The sequence below is a fragment of the Antechinus flavipes genome, chromosome 2, assembly GCF_016432865.1.
Source record: "Antechinus flavipes isolate AdamAnt ecotype Samford, QLD, Australia chromosome 2, AdamAnt_v2, whole genome shotgun sequence".
NCBI lineage: Eukaryota > Metazoa > Chordata > Mammalia > Dasyuromorphia > Dasyuridae > Antechinus > Antechinus flavipes.
The window spans coordinates 410,882,469-410,898,648 of record NC_067399.1 but is presented as its reverse complement, the minus strand read 5'-3'; the positions used below and the strand labels follow the sequence as shown (position 1 = coordinate 410,898,648).

Sequence of the window (16,180 nt, the reverse complement as noted above, 5' to 3'; positions counted from 1 at the left end):
CTCTGAAATTTACCTGAGAAGTTGAATGATCTGTCTGGGATCATGGAGCTGGGATGTATCCATGATGGGCCTTGAACCCAAGGCTTCCTGTCTCCAAGTCAGCTTTTTATCAACTATTCCACACTACAAGTCATATTTACACACCACTTCAAGACTTAGAAAGCACTTGTCTCACAACAACCACATGAGATAGCACTAATATCCCCATTGTATAGAGCCATGCAATATAATTGAAGGAGTGCTAGAATGGGCCTTAAATTCTGGTTCTACCACTTACTGAGCATGCAACATGGTAAATCATTTCATCTCTCTTATCCTCAATTTGCTCATCTGTAAAATGAGGGAGTAGGACTATATGACTTCTAAATCTAAATCTATAACCTTAAGTCAGATGAGAAAACTGAGGTGCAAAGAGATTCACTAATTTTTGTCCTGGGTCACCCAGTCAGTGACTAAATATTTATTAAAGCTCTTACTATGTGCCAGATACTATGTTAAATATTGGGGATATAAAGAAGATGCAAAAGACAATCCGGGCCTTTGTAGAACCTACAACCTGGTGTGTTTTGGCCAAGCTGAGTCATTCCGATTCCAAAACCAACATTCTTGCCATTGTGTAGTGCTTCCACAGTACTTTTAATTTTTTAATGTATTTTTTTCTTAAAAATTTAAAACTAGAGGTTCCAGGTGACAATCCCATATTGATCAGTGAAAGAGAGCTGGCTGGGTCTATTTGGTTGGTTGGTAGTTGTTGCTGTTGCTTTGCATGGGTTCCATGATTGACCAACATTTTGGTGACTTCAGTTTAAGAGTCTTTCTAATCCAGATTTGTCTTGACTGATCAACAAAAGAAGTCTGTTGTCCTCTTGAGACTTGTATCTATTCAATAATTCTGTTTACATTTAAGTGCCTATTATGGGCAGCAAATTAGGGATACATAGAAAAGAATTAAATAATCCCTGCCCTAAGGGAATTTACCTTTTACTTAGAGAAAACCACAAGAACATCGTTAAATAAATGGATAATATATAATTTTTTTGTGGGGAGCAAAAGGGGAATGCACCACAACTAGAACAATCAAGAAGAGTCTGGTGTAGAAAGACTTAAAATGAGTCTTGAAGGAAGATTTCAAGAAGTCGGAAAGCATTCTGGACATGAGAAATAGTCTATGCCAAATCAAAGATGGGATTAGAAATACAATTTATATATACTAGCCAATAGACCAGTCTGACTATAAAGGTGGGGTGGGGGGGTGAATCGTCTGGACATATAAGAATTGGACTATTAAGGACTTTCAGTTTCAAAGAAAGGCCTTTATATTTTATACTAGAAGCAATAGGGAACTACTGGAATTTCTTGAGCAGTGAAGTGACATCATCAGGCCTATGAGTTAGGATTATCATATTGATAGTTGTATGTAGAAAGTTTGTGATGGAGTGCAGAGGTGAGAATAAAATAAATAATAGTCTACTATAATAATCCAGAGGAAAACTAACAAGATTCTGAATCTAGATGGTGGCTACATGAGAGGAGAGGAAAAAAAAAAAACAGCTATGAAAGATTGTGTGGAAATAGCATCAAATCTTGGAAATGGATTGAAAATGTAGAGTGAGGGAGAACATAGAGTTAATGATCATACCAAGGTGGCAAACCTGACTGCCTAGAAGGATGATGGTACCCTTGCCATAAACATGAAAATTAGGGTTTTAGGTATAAATGATAAGTATGTTTTTGGACACAATGAGTTTGTGATATCTTTGAGACACAGAGAATGACAAGTCCACAAGACAGTTACAGAATTAAATTTCAAAAAAGAGACAAGGGCTAAATATGAACATCTAGAGGTCATCTGTATGGGTAATGACTTAAACTCCTTGAAGTTAAGTTAACTAGATCAGACTTCTTAAACTTTTTCACCTCACAATTCCTTTTCACCCAAGAAACTTTTATGTGACCCTGGGTATATAAGCATATAAAATAGATATACAACAATAATCTATCATTTATTTAATAATAATAAATCATAATTGTGCTACTCCACATTCAATTTCAAGACTACACAGGGTATAAGAGGCTGGAAACAAAATCATCAAACATTTGTAGTGAGAGAAGGAGAAGGCTCAAGCAGAGCCCTGGGATTTATCCATATAAAAGGGGCAGAATATGGCTAATGATGTAGTAAAGGAGACTAAGAAGAGGTGACCAGATAAATGGAAAAACCAAGAAGAAAATGTCACACACACACACACACACACACACACACACACACACACACACACACACACAAAACTGAGAGAAGAGAGAATTTCCAGAAGGAAGATGGAGTCAGCAGTAGCAAAAGTTTCAGAGATGTCCTAAAGGATGAGAATTAAGAAAAGACCATTTGACTTATCAGTTAAGAAATTACTAGTAATTTTAAACAAAGAAACCTCTGTCAAATGGTAGGGTCAAAAGTCAGATTACAAAAAAGTTAAGAGGTATAGAAGATTAGAGGTTACAGAAGTAAAAACTTTTTGGAAGTGAAGGGAGGTGATGAAGGATAATAACTCTAGGGGATGGCAAGTCAAGTGAAAGTTTTGTTGTTCAGTCATTTCGTTCATATCCAATTTTTCATGACCCCATTTGGAGTTTTCTTGACAAAGCTTCTAGAGTAGTTTACCATTTCCTTCTCCAACTCATTTTATAGATGAGGAAATAAAGGATCAAATCTGATGAATACTACCCATTTTTGGTGATTCACATAGGCATAAATTAGAAATATGTGCCAGTAAAACATAGGAAGCCAGTAAAAACAAGATCATACAGTCATGGCTAAAGCGAAAATAGTGTTTTATCACTACTGCTGATCAAAAGCAAGAGCTTAAGAAGGGGGAAAGAAGGTTTAGAAAGCAGACAGCTGATTAAAAAGATGGTGTCTAATAATGTAATTCCTGGACCATGGACCATAAAAATGATAGACTCTGCCTTTAATGGGTGATTTTTTAAAAAGTATTTATTTAGTCTTACCAAGATGATTCTTTTTTAAAAATAGTTTAAAATTAAAAAGGAGAGAGGGAGAAAACAATGTCTGGTATGTGATAGGGAGTTACTACAAAGTAGGAATAAAAATAACTTTAGAAATAACCCAAAATTCACAAAGGTAAAATCCAAGAAAGGCACCAGCAATGGACTCACTTGTTTATTCCAAGAAGCACAATTCCTATTTTTTTAATGTGATGAATTACTTTGGCAGTCTAATGAAGGCTATAAATCCTTCATCCTTCTCCATCCCTTTGCTTGTAGCATTTTCTAGGCCTGAAATAGATTCCTTCTTATTCCTCCATCTCTTTTGCTGGAGTCTTTCCAATCTTTTAAGGCTCAATTATGGTAGCACCTTTTTAATAAAGCCTTCCTATTTAGAAACGATTTCTCCTTCAACTTCTTCATAATATTGTTTGGATTTCCCTTTGACTATTACAACATTCTAAAAATGTATTTCAATTATTTGCATATATTTCCTTTCTACTGAATAATAAGGAACTCATAGGGAAATATTATTTCATCTTTTTTAATCTATAAAAAAGCCTTTAAGTAATGGCCATTATTTGGGATGCTATGTTGAGGAGTTTTAATAAGGTATGAATTGAATTAGGTGACTTCTGAGGTGAAATTCTGTAATTCAGGCAGCAATTTCCTGATTCTCACCACCCAGAAAGCTGATCTCTTTCCCAGTTAAAGTGTTTTATTTAATATAGTACATTCACAAGGGAGAACAACACAAAGCTTGTTTGGGCACATCATAAAGAGCTCCTTACTCCCTCCCATTGATATTCAGAAAAATATTATCCTATGTGAAAATTAACTCAGTTCTACCTATGAAGTTCATGGTCCAGACATGATGGTGCAGGAGAAGGCCAGAATCTTTTCTGAGTGACATTTGCATGCATTTTCTCTTTGTAAATAAGAATATCACATGTGTTATGTATTCTCCATTACCTTTGATGAAGAAAAATTCTTATGGCCATTTGAAAAGTGAAGTCAAAGCTACAGATTCTTCTCTCTCCGTATTTTTGACTGGGATTCCCATATAATGTTCTTAATGTATCTTTCTGGTCCTGCTACCAAGGACACAAATTGGTCCTATGATTTCATTGATATTGGAAACTGCTATCTGAAGAAACTCCCTCTATCAATGCAGGTTAGCACTTTCCCTATAATTATGTTCTAAGAGAATTTTGCAGAATACTGATGGGTTCAGTGACTTCCCCAGGACTATGCTTTAGCTTTTAAAAGTCTGAACAACTGGCCCTCAATCTGTCTTTCCAGCCTCATAAATGGCTTCCCCTCATGTATCCTGGCTTTCTCTCTGTTTCTCACAAGTGACACTCCCTCTCCAATCTCTATCCCTTTGTACTGGCCATCCCACAGATCTTGAAACTCACTCCTTACTTACCTTTTACCTCAGGGTCCTTTTCTTCCTTTAAGATGGAGCTCAATCATCATCTTCTTCAGGAAGTTTTTTCCAATCCTCCCATAATTAATACCTTCCCTTCCAAAAGATGTTGTATTTATTTTTATTTATTCACTTTGTATTTATGCTATGTATCTTTATAGGGTGATTCCTTTCCAAGGGAGATTGTTTCATTTTTTGTACCTGTATTACCAGCACCTTGCACAATGCCCAAGATAGTCAGCCCTTAATAAATACTTACAGCTTGCTTGCTTGATTCCCAGTCAGAGGCATGTCTTTAGCACAAATCTTTCTTGTCTCAAGGCCAAGTCTCTCTCCACTCTGCTATATCCCCCGAAGCTACTAAATAAAGAATTCTCTCTTTAGACTGGTACTCAAGACTTTCCATTAACTGCATCCATCCTAGACAACTTGGGCTGATCTCAATGTCTTTTTCTTATCTTTTTTTTTCTTATCCTTTGCTGGTGACATTTTCTAAGACTGAAATGGACTCTTCCTTACCCCCTATCTCTTTTGTTGAAGCTCTTCCAATCCTTCAAAGCCTAATTGTGCTGTCATGTCTGCTATGAAGCCTTTCCATTTGAAAATGAACTCTCCTTCCTTAAATTCTTCATAATGTTTTGTTTAGATTTCTTTTTAACAATTACCACATTCTAATATGTTTCAGTTATTTGAATATATTTTTTTCTCTACCAGATAATAAGGTCCTCACAGGGGGATAGTGTCTTATTTCATCTTTGTATCCCAGCACTTACAGTGGGGCCTGACTTTAAAAATGTGTTCTTCAAATTAAATTGAATTAAGAAACATAAGGATCTTCTTAGCAGGTTAATTTGGCAAACCTTTAAGCTGTTACAAATGTCTCTGTGACAGTGACTATGCCTCCCTGCCTCCAAATTTGGTATTTTAAAAAAGCGATTTGTTTTAAAAAGCAATTGTTCTCAACCCCAGGAATATATGGGATGGTGCTTAGTTACAAGAAAAAGCATGCTCTCCCTTCATTAGTTCATTAAACAACTACATATACTTATAAGAATCAGTCAACTAGTAGTTATGAAGTGTTTATTATGTGTAAGTGCTGATAATACAAAGAAAAAAAGCAAAAACTGTCCCTGTCATGAAGGAATTCTTGGGCAAAAAATTACTATAAGATATATACAGTATAAATAGAAGGCAGTGTCTGAGACAAAGCACTAGCATTAAAGGAGGCCAAGAAAAGGTCTTCTGCAAAAGCTGGGATTAGACTGAGTCTCATACTTCAATGTTTCAAGAAGCTATCATTTTCTTAGTAGAGGTGTTCTTCCTACCAATTCAGTTCAAAATTCTTCCTCATTTTAAATGATGTTTTCATGGTTTGCTATTGCAAAAAACAAAATCCATCCCCTAATGACCACCTTCAGAGCTTCTCTGAAGTTAGTTTTACTATTTTCCTCCATTGCTAGGGCCATACTTGAAGTCTTTCCAGCTTGGTCGGAAGACCAGAGAAATAGGTTGGGACCACATCATGGGAGGTCTTGAATATCGGGCTAAATAATTTGATCTTTAATTAGGGAAGAACTATAGTGGAGAACAACTAACAATTTTTTCAGTAAAAAGGTAACATAATTAGAGCTGAGTTAGGAAGGCATTGATATGAAAGATGGAATGGAGACAGAGAAAACTAACATTAGGAGGCTAGGGCAGTAACCCAGGTAATAGGATAACAAGAGTTTGAACCAGTATTGTACTAGTGGGAATGAAATTGAATGGAAGATTATATTAGTAGTCATGGTAAGAATACTAATATCAATAACAATAATAATAATTAATGACATTAGTAATAATAATCTTAAGTAGTTAGAACTTCATTTTTCTTTTTCAAATTTATTATTCATTTTTAACATCTTTAAAATTTTGAGTTCCAAATTTTCTCCCTTCCTCCAGCACCTCCCCCCTCCATTGAACAGGCAAGCAATATGATGCCAAAACAATAATCCCTTAACTATTAATAAAGGCTTCATTTTTTCAAAGTTCTTTCAAGTGCATTATTTCAGCTGTGCATTAGTTCAGTCTTACAAAGTAGAGTGTCCAGTTTCAATTGATCAATGATGGACAGAAGCAGCTACACCCAAAGAAAGAACACTGAGAAATGAATGTAAACTGCTTGCATTTTTGTTTTTCTTCCTGGGTTATTTCTACCTTCTGAATCCAATTCTCCCTGTGCAACAAGAAAATTGTTCGGTTCCACACACATATATTGTATCCAGGATATACTGTGACATATTTAACATGTATAGGACTGCTTGCCATCTGGGGGAGGGGTGGAGGGAGGGAGGGGAAAAATCGGAACAGAAGTGAGTGCAAGGGATAATGCTGTAAAAAATTACCCTGGCATGGGTTCTGCCAATAAAAAGTTATTTAAAAAAAAAAAGAAAATAGGGATTATTTTGTTCTTCCTATTTGTATCCCTAACACCTAATATGGTGCCTTGTACCTAGTAGGCACTTAATAAATGTTTGTTAATTGAAAAAAAAAAAAAAACAAAAAACAAAGTAGAGTGACTTCGAGAGTTTCATTTGGTATGACAGTAGAGAATAGAAGGAGAGAATGTTGGAAAAATGACCAGACCTTTCACTATGTGCCGAACACAGTGTTATTGATAAATAAACGTTTGTGTAATTGACTTGGATGAAACAAAATAACTGGTATGATTATTGAGAAACCTTAGCCATGTTTATATAATAATAAGGATTTTGGAAAAGATTCAGGACTTTAAATATCTATACATACAAAATTGTAGTCCAAGTCCTTAAGTTTCCAAGCTAGTTGGAAGAGCTAAACACACACATATACATCAAAAGTTAATATTAAAGGAAACAAATATTTCTTAAGTTAAAAAGAGGTACCCAAATGAGGATTCCAAAAAATAAATGCTATGGGAATTGAGGAGGGACAGCACATTGGGAACTGAATTAATATAGTAGACTCAGAAAGTCAGAGGTCAAAGGAAGCAATAAGATACACTTCATTTTACAAAGAAGTAAACTGAGAGCCAGAGAGTTGAAATGCCTTTTCTAATGTCCCAAGATCAGAGGATCATATATCCTTAGAGGTCACCTAGTTCAGCAAATAAAGAAAGTAAGAGGTTATGTGACTCATCAAAGGTCTTAGCTAATTAGTGACAGGGCCAAGGATTTGAATAGAAAAAAATTCATGGAAGAAGTGGAACTGGAGTGGAGTCTTACAGAATGCTTAAGATTTGGAGAAAGAACAAGAGAAGGGCATTCCACACAGAAGAATGATGTGAGATATGAGTAAAAGCACAACAACTTTATATAGTCTGGTGAAAATGATCTCTAAGACTTTTGCCTGACCTGCTAAAGTCTATGCCATTTTCTGGCTATCAGCCCTGTTGTCTCAGACCAAGGAAATTATTGAATCGCTCTCTTCTGTTGCTCTCTAGCACTAATACCTAATGAAGCTCCCAAAGGCCCTCTACTGTGCTTATAAGAGTCAAAAGCAATAACAAATGTGAAAGTACTTTGAAAAATATGAAGCTTTCTACAAATATATGAGATTATATTGCTAAGGCCATATTACTTTTTATTCTATTAAGACCAACTCTTTCATTCTATTTACACTGCATAGTTTAAGATTTCAAAAGTCTTTGCCTTGGTGGCTAAAGTAATCTTCCCAAAGCAAAGATTTGTTGGATCCTATCATTCCCTCCTAGTCTCAAATACCTTCATAACTTGCCCTTCTTCTCCTTACACTCCACTTTTCCAGTTTCCCTACACCTTTCATTTCACCATGAAATGGTGAAATTCTATCTCTTGACTCCAGATATCTTCACTGACTATCCCTCATACATGGAATTCTTTCCTTGTTCATCTCTTCTTTCTGGCTTCCTTCAAGTCGGGGTTAAAATCCCACCTTTTATAGGAAGGCTTTCCCAGGCCATCTTATTTCTAGTAATTTCTTTCTATTGATTATCAGTCCCATATATAATGTGTTTGTTCATAATTATATGCTGTCTCCCTCTTTATATTATTTATATCATATGTATATAATATATAAATATATTATATATACATATATAATATATTATATATAATTATATATATTTAAAAGCAGGGACTATTTTTGAATCTTTTTCCAGACTCTGACACTCCACAGGATAATACTCCTTCTGCTTCAATTTAGAAATACTCCTAGAATTCTGGAGGTGATTCTTGATTGCTTCTCTCCTAAAGTTCTCACTTCTACTTGACTTTATCTCCCTGTCCATTATTCCTTCCTCACAAGTCTTTGTAGTACAGAGTGTCCAGAGAACCTACAGTGAATGACAGCAAACCTGGAAGGAGGTAGAAAATGGTGTAGAGATGAAGGTTTAAGTATTAATGTTTTCCACTAGGTTTTGGGTAGTGGTGTTACCCAACAAGAGAGAAGAACAGCAGGATTTGTTCTAATTTTTGGCAAATTGAAAGGTGGCAATCCCATTAGTACAGACTTCCTGTTCAGATTTCATATGCATCCTGCTATTACAAATGAAACAACTTGAATCTAATTTAATAAGTCAGAAGTTTTTTTTTTTCTTTCCCACTGTTTTGTTGCCACTTTAAATCCACATAAGTGACAAGCTAAACAACATTAAAACCATTCACTGCTGGATCTGATATATTGCTTTTCTTTAATTTTACACAGAAATATGTGACTGGCATTTCCTAATCCAGCTACCAAGAAGAATACCAGAATAGTTAAAATTCAAAAGTCCACTTAATCAACACCCAGACTGCTCATGTCTATCCATCATCTCTTTTCTCTTTTTCTTTTATCTAGAACAAGTTTGTTGTTCTAAGTTTGTTGCTTCATGCTTCCTTTTCTCTTTTCCCTGACACCATTTTTGAACATGCACCTTTTGTTCTTATCAAACTGATTCATTAGCTTATACTCATGCTTACTGCTCATTTCTCCCTTACCCATTCTTAAAGACACTCAATGCATCTCCATTAGTTACCATCTTATATTTCTCCGACCTTTTGTATCTAAATCCTTTGAGAAAGCTGTCTGTATCTTGAACCAGATGTTCTATAAACATCTGTAAGTCAATCTGTCCAAAAGATAATGACCTCTTCATCTTCCCAATACTTTCATTCATCCTTATCCCATACCCTGTGGATGTTCCACAATCCTATGACTCACCTAGTTTCACAACCTTGGAATCATCTTTATCACAACATCTCTTTTATCTCACCATCTTCTCCATTAGCCAAATTGTTGGCAAGTTCTGTTGATTCTACCTTTCTAACATTTCTAATATATGTTCCTTCTCTCCTCCAACACTGTTACCATCACAGTGCAGACCCCATTATCTCATGTCTGAATTATTGCAGTAATCTGTAAATTGGCCTAATCACAATCCCTAGTTTGGATTACCTTTTTTAAAATAAGATTTGGGTTTTGTTTATTGTTATTTTTGTTTCGTTTTTGGTTTTTGTTTTTATACCTCCAATCCTCAGGGTTTAAAAAAGTGTCTGGTACATAGCAAGCATTTAGTAAATGTTTATTGATTCACTTTTTCCTCCTTCAGTGCCTCCCTATTGCACCTTTCCAAGCTGGCTCCAACGTTTCTTTACAGGCTTATTTCATATTATTCTTTCTCATATACTCTGCATTTTTGACAAATTCACTCACTTCCTGTTTTCTGTGACAGCCTATCTTTCACGTTATGTTTTTACACATGCTTTCTCCCTTTCTTGGAAATTCTCTTTTTAGAACCCCTCACTCGAATAAGTAGTCAGTTCTTCTTCCTAGTCCCTTCTATGGTTGCCATTAATCCATCTTTGAGGAAACCAAATTTAGTTTTCTTTATGACAGAACTAAAATTGCAACTGATCATTTTATGAAAAGACGTCTCTATTTGACTGAAAGCTTCTTGAGGGCAGAGACAGTGACAATTTGGAACATTCACCCATTTCTGAAGTGTAAACACTCAGCTCCATTAAGCTGATTCAAGTTGGTTCCAGCATTCTTTTGGACACCTCTCTATTTATTATATCTAGATGAAATTCTGCCACAGTGGACTAATAGTCTAGCTTTCTTTCTTTTTTCTCTAAGGCCATGAAACAAAAGCTATGCTGAACAATAGTGGCCCACGGTACAAGCGCAGCAAGATCGAGCGTCGGATGAACATGGACATTTTCTTCTGTGTATGGATTCTCTTCTTCATGTGCCTCATTGGAGCTATAGGTATGAGCATTCAGGAATCAACACCTAATTACAAGCTCTTTGTGCCCTCAGACACTGGATAAAAGGGATGCTTCACAACAGCTTAGAGCTGGTTGTAATAGCCCTGTAGAGTTATATAAACCTCTCATTTTTACAAAAGAGAAACCTAGAATACAATATTTTAAATTCATATAAGTAGTAAATAACAGAATCTGAATTCAAATCCATATCTTCATGAAAAAGTTATACTAATAATCATGTTTTTTTTTTTTAACTTTCTTGCTTAAAAGCACCAAACATAACTGAAAGGGATTTCTGTAAATTATAGGTTGAAGAAATAGCCAGCATTCTTCCCCCTAGCCATTGTTATTATTTTAATTGTCACCTGAATGAAATCCAATGAACAAGCATTTACTACTATCTGCCAATCATTGTAATAGGACAGTTTGTCAATAAGCATTTATTAAGTACTTACTTTGTACCAGGAACTAGGCTAAATGACTGGGATATAAAAAAAAGGCAGGAAAAAAAAGGTTTATCCTTTCTAAGAGCTCACATTCAAATGGAGAAGATAGCATATAAATAATTAGGTGCCTACAAGAGATTATATATGTGTGCGTGTGTGTTTATAGATAGATAAATACATATCATACTAGACAATCTCAGAGAGGATAGGATTAGTGGATAGAGGCCTGGAAAAGGCCTCCCACAGTAGATGAATTTGAAAAAAAAGATCCAGGAAAACTAAAAGGAAGAAGTGAACATACAGAGAATTCCAGGTAGGGAACAGCCAATATAAAGACATAAAGAAGAAGTCATATGTGAGGGAAAGCAGTAGGCTACATAGTTGTTCATGAAGGGGAGTAAAGTCTCAGAATGGAAAGTTAGGAAAGGACCAAATTGAGAATGTTGAGTAGAAAATGTTCCATTTGATGCTAAAAGTAATAGAGAAGCACTAAAATTCATAAGGTGCCATAGTACACCAAGCACTGAGCCTGGAGTCAGAAAGACTAATTTTCATGACTTCAAATACAGCCTCAGACACTTAGTAACTGTGTGACCCTGAATAACTCACTTAACCCTGTTTGCCTCAGTTTCCTCATCTGTAAAATGAGCTAGAGAAAGAATTGGCAAACCACTCTATTATCTTTGCCAAGAAAACCCCAATGAAGTCATGAAGTATTGAACATGATTGAAACAACTATATAACAATAAAAATTGGGGGGAAGGATATCGCATGCAGAGTGTTTAACATGGTCAGAAATGCACGTTAGGACAATTACTTTGTCATCTGACTAGAGAATGGATTGGAATGGGAAGAAATTTAAGACTGAATACCAATTAGAAGACTGCTGAAATAATCCAGGCAAGAAGTATTTAGAGACTAGGAGTGAAGAGAAGGGAGTGTTTACAATAAATTTTGTAAAGGCAAATATAATATTTGCCAACAGATTGCTTGATAAGATTGCATAAGATAAAAATGAAGAGTCATGGAAAATACTGAAATTGTAAGCAGAGTGGGACTTTCAATAGCAATAAGGAAGTTGAGAACAAAGGAGGGTTTGAGCAGATGGGGAAGATAATGAATCCTGTTTGGAACATGTTGAGTTTGAGATTCCTATGGGACATACAGTTTTGGATGTCCAAAAGGCATTTGGTGATTGTGGAACTGAGATCAGGAAAAAGACTAGAACTGGATATCATCTCAATAGAAATAATAATTAAATCTTTAGGGATTAAGGGATTCATGAAGTGAAATATAAAGGAAAAAGTGAAGAGGGCCCAAAGCTGAGCTTTTGGGGATGCCCATATATTTAGGGGGTTCTGGAAAGATAAAGAATCTTTAAAGGAGACTGAAAAATAAAAAGTTGCACAAATAAGAAGGAAAATCAAAAGAGAGAAGTATTATAAAACCCAGGAAGGAGAGAGTATCCTGGAAGAAAGGGTGGTTCACAATGTGAGATACTGCAGAGAAGTCAAGAAGAATGAGAAATGAGTAGTTGCTATTCAGTTTTTAACAATTAGATCATTGGTAACTTTGGAAAGAATAGTTTCAATTGAATGATGAAGTGAGTGCTGAGGGCATAAAGACAAAACTGAAACAACCCCTGCCTTCAAGGAGTTTATAATTTAGGAGACTTAACACATAAAAATATAGACATATAGATATCTATATGTACACAAATATATACATATATATAAATATATTCATGCACATACATATGTATATATACATACATATATATATATATATATATATATAAACACAAAAATATATATGAAATAAGAAGGCTGAGACTTGATCCCTGATTGGAACTATTAAGAAAGGCTTCCTTTAGAAAATAGGACCCTAAACTTTATCAAAGATTACATCAGAGTTTTCCTTTAATGCTGTCTTCAGAATAGGGATAAAAGGGATGAAAATCACCATAAATTAACCTTCTCAGATGTTGTCCAAGCAATACTTTCTTTATACCAATTATGCCATAATGCCAAACTATTTCCCAGGCTACAGAGCAATTATCAACAAGATTTGATTATATTTCATACAAATGAGATAAGATAGGTAGAAGCATGTCCATTTTATAGATGAGGAGAGTGAGATTCAAAGAAGTGAAATCTGAAAACTGAGTTTTTCTTAATTTCTCTATAGCAGGGAGACAGCCAGTCAATGTGGAAAACCCCTTGGATTTTCTTTTGTGATGGTCTTTTGGTCCACCCAAAATTCCTTTCTTAAAACTCTTAAAATATCATAACAAAAGAATATTTTACTAATACCTTTAGTAACTGTGTTAATTGAAAACCCCAGGCAGAGCAGCAGAATAATCCTATTACCTGGATTAGGGTAATATACAAAGCAGCAGGAGGCAAGTATCTCCTTCTCTCCCACATCCTTCCCCAAACCTTGGCCTTTTCAGAATTCTCCTCTAGTTTCTAACATGACATTCAGCATTTTATCTGCCACCTTACTGGTTTCTAGACGATAGTACTGACCAGTCATGCTTTGTATGATTTTTCCTCTTAGGACCTCTGGATCCATTGTATGCCTCTGCATGTTCTCTTTTTGGAGAGTGATAAAAAAAAATGAAAGCATTCTAAAATTTTCTTTTTTTCCCTTTATGGATAAATACCATATGAATTGTAATTATCACCACTATAATCTGTTAAGGGGCCACAGGCTTCATCTTTCTACCTCTCAATATAAAGATAAATATATTTGTATATGTATCTAAATGTACATATATCTGTACATATATATGGCTAAAGCATTGGACCTGGATTCAGGAAAACTCATCTTCCTGATTTCAAGTTTGGCCTCAAATTCTTGTCAGCTGTGTAGTTCTAAGTAAGTTACTGAATCCTGTTTGCCTCAATTCCCTCATCTGTAAAATGAGCTGGAGAAGAAAATAGCAAACCCATGCAGTATCTTTGCCAAGAAAACCCCAAATAGGGTTATAAAGAATTAGGCATGACTGAACCAACTGAATAAATACATATATATATGTATTTTTCACTTGCATTTTGAAAAATTAGATTCTCTTTCCAAGGATGCTTTCCCTTCTTTATAGATTCTTAGAAAGTTGAAGCTAGAAGATATCTTAGAAATAACCTAATCCATTCCCCTCAATTTTCATATGAACAACTGAGACCCAGAGAGCCTATCTTACTCACCTAAAATCAGACAAGTAGTTAATAGCAGAATTGAGTCTAAAATCCCAATTGTCTGATTCCTAGACCTCTTACTTGAACCATAATGACTTATTTAAATGTTGGTACTGTTTTATGTGTTTTTCTTCCCCTAATTGCTTGGCCCAATTGGCTCTCAAAGTACTTGAGATGGGATTGAGGTAGCCTCAACTTGAAAGAAATAGATCAATGGATAGATAGATGGATTGGATGGGTAGTTAGACAGATAAATGAAAGAAAGAACAAGTAAGGATTTATTTAATGTTCACTGTGTACCAATGTGCTAAGTCCTAGGGATACAAATATAAGCAAACAAAAGTCTCTGACCCTTCAAGGAGCTTATATTCTAATGAGGAAAAGCAGTAAGTAAAAGGAAAAGGGGCTCAAACACAGAGAAGGAAGAATATACTGTGTTCCATAATTTGGAAATGGTGGTGAAGAAATGGCATGGAAACTGGCTCAGAATCCAATGCTCAAGGGGCAAAGTCCAAAGGAAGGTAAAATTCAAGGAATAGGAGAATGGTGATGAAAAACAAACAACATGGCCCAGAAAGTCACCAGAAGGTGAAATCCTGGTTCCAGGAAAGATAAGCACAAAACTCAACTCTGGGTCCAGTTTGTATAGAATAGTGGAGTAGAGGTAAGCAGGGAGAAAAGAGCAGAATCCAGTGTTCTGTAGAAAGGTAATAGTGCAGACTAAAAGAAAAGAAGATGAAAAGAAAATGCTACAAAAATTAAACTATTTTCTCAGACAATCAAGTCCCAAGTTTCTTAAGTTTTATATCACAAAACCTCACATAACAGACCAAGAAGGAAACTTAGAAATTATTTAATTTAGCCCCTTCCTGAGGAAGGGAAGTGAGTTGTCCAGCTAAGGTCACATGTCTTATTAATGGCAAAATTATGACTAGAAACTAACTCTTCTGTGTTCTTTCTTATATACTATACATTTTATTCAATGGCATCAGAGGTGATTATGAGAAAACCACATATATTTTTCCCTAAGTCCATTAATGCAATTGCTATGGGGGTCCACAAATCTATAGTGTAGCAATTGAAAAAGTAATCATTTTATAAAAGGAACAAATTTCAATTTCTGTGATAAATTAAATGCAAGTGGAATTGACAGTTTGGTCCCAAGTTGATGCTTTATCTTATCTTCTGATTTTATGTCTTCTTAGGTCATGGCATTTGGAAGGGGAAATTTTCAAGACTTCCTCCCTTTGATGTTCCAGATGCTAATGGAAGCTTCCCTCCAGTTGCTCTTCAGGGATTCTACATGTTTCTCACCATGATCATCCTACTACAGGTTAAAAAAAAAAGTCTTTAATTAAAAGCTTAAATTACCAAAGGCTAATCATTCTCCACCTTTGCAGAAGAAATGAAGACACTTTGTTGCAGGAAAGATCTAGATCAAATTTAAGAAAGTCAATAAGCATTGATTAAGCATTTACTATGTGCCAGGCACTGTGCTAAATTCTGGGGATACAAAGAAATTCAAAAGGCAGTCCCTGACTTTGGGGAGCTTACAAATAAAAAGGGGAAATAGCATTCAAAAAACTATACGTACAAACAAGATACAGAAAAGCATAAGAATTAGGGGAGATCAGGAAAGACTCCTCATAGAAGGTGGGATTTTAGTTGAAATATGAAGGAAGTTAGAGAGCTAGGAGATGAAGATAAGTGGAAGAGCATTTTAAGCATGGGAGGACAGTCAATGAAAATGTCCTGTGTCAAAAGATTGAATTTTGTTCAAGGAAAAGCAAGAAAGTCAGTATCACCAGACTACATGGAATTGATAGGATATGAGAAGACCAGAAAGATAGAAGGCCAGGT

The 16,180-nt window shown here is 35.3% G+C and overlaps 1 protein-coding gene across 1 annotated transcript in view; it reads left to right on the top strand.

Annotated features, from left to right (window-relative positions):
- Positions 1 to 16,180, top strand: part of ATP10B (ATPase phospholipid transporting 10B (putative)) — a 313,742-nt gene that overhangs the window by 230,407 nt on the left and 67,155 nt on the right. Inside the window, exons 9-10 of the mRNA XM_051978841.1 lie at positions 10,547 to 10,678; positions 15,526 to 15,653. Coding sequence (XP_051834801.1) covers positions 10,547 to 10,678; positions 15,526 to 15,653 — 260 coding nt within the window. The remainder of the gene's footprint in view (positions 1 to 10,546; positions 10,679 to 15,525; positions 15,654 to 16,180) is intronic.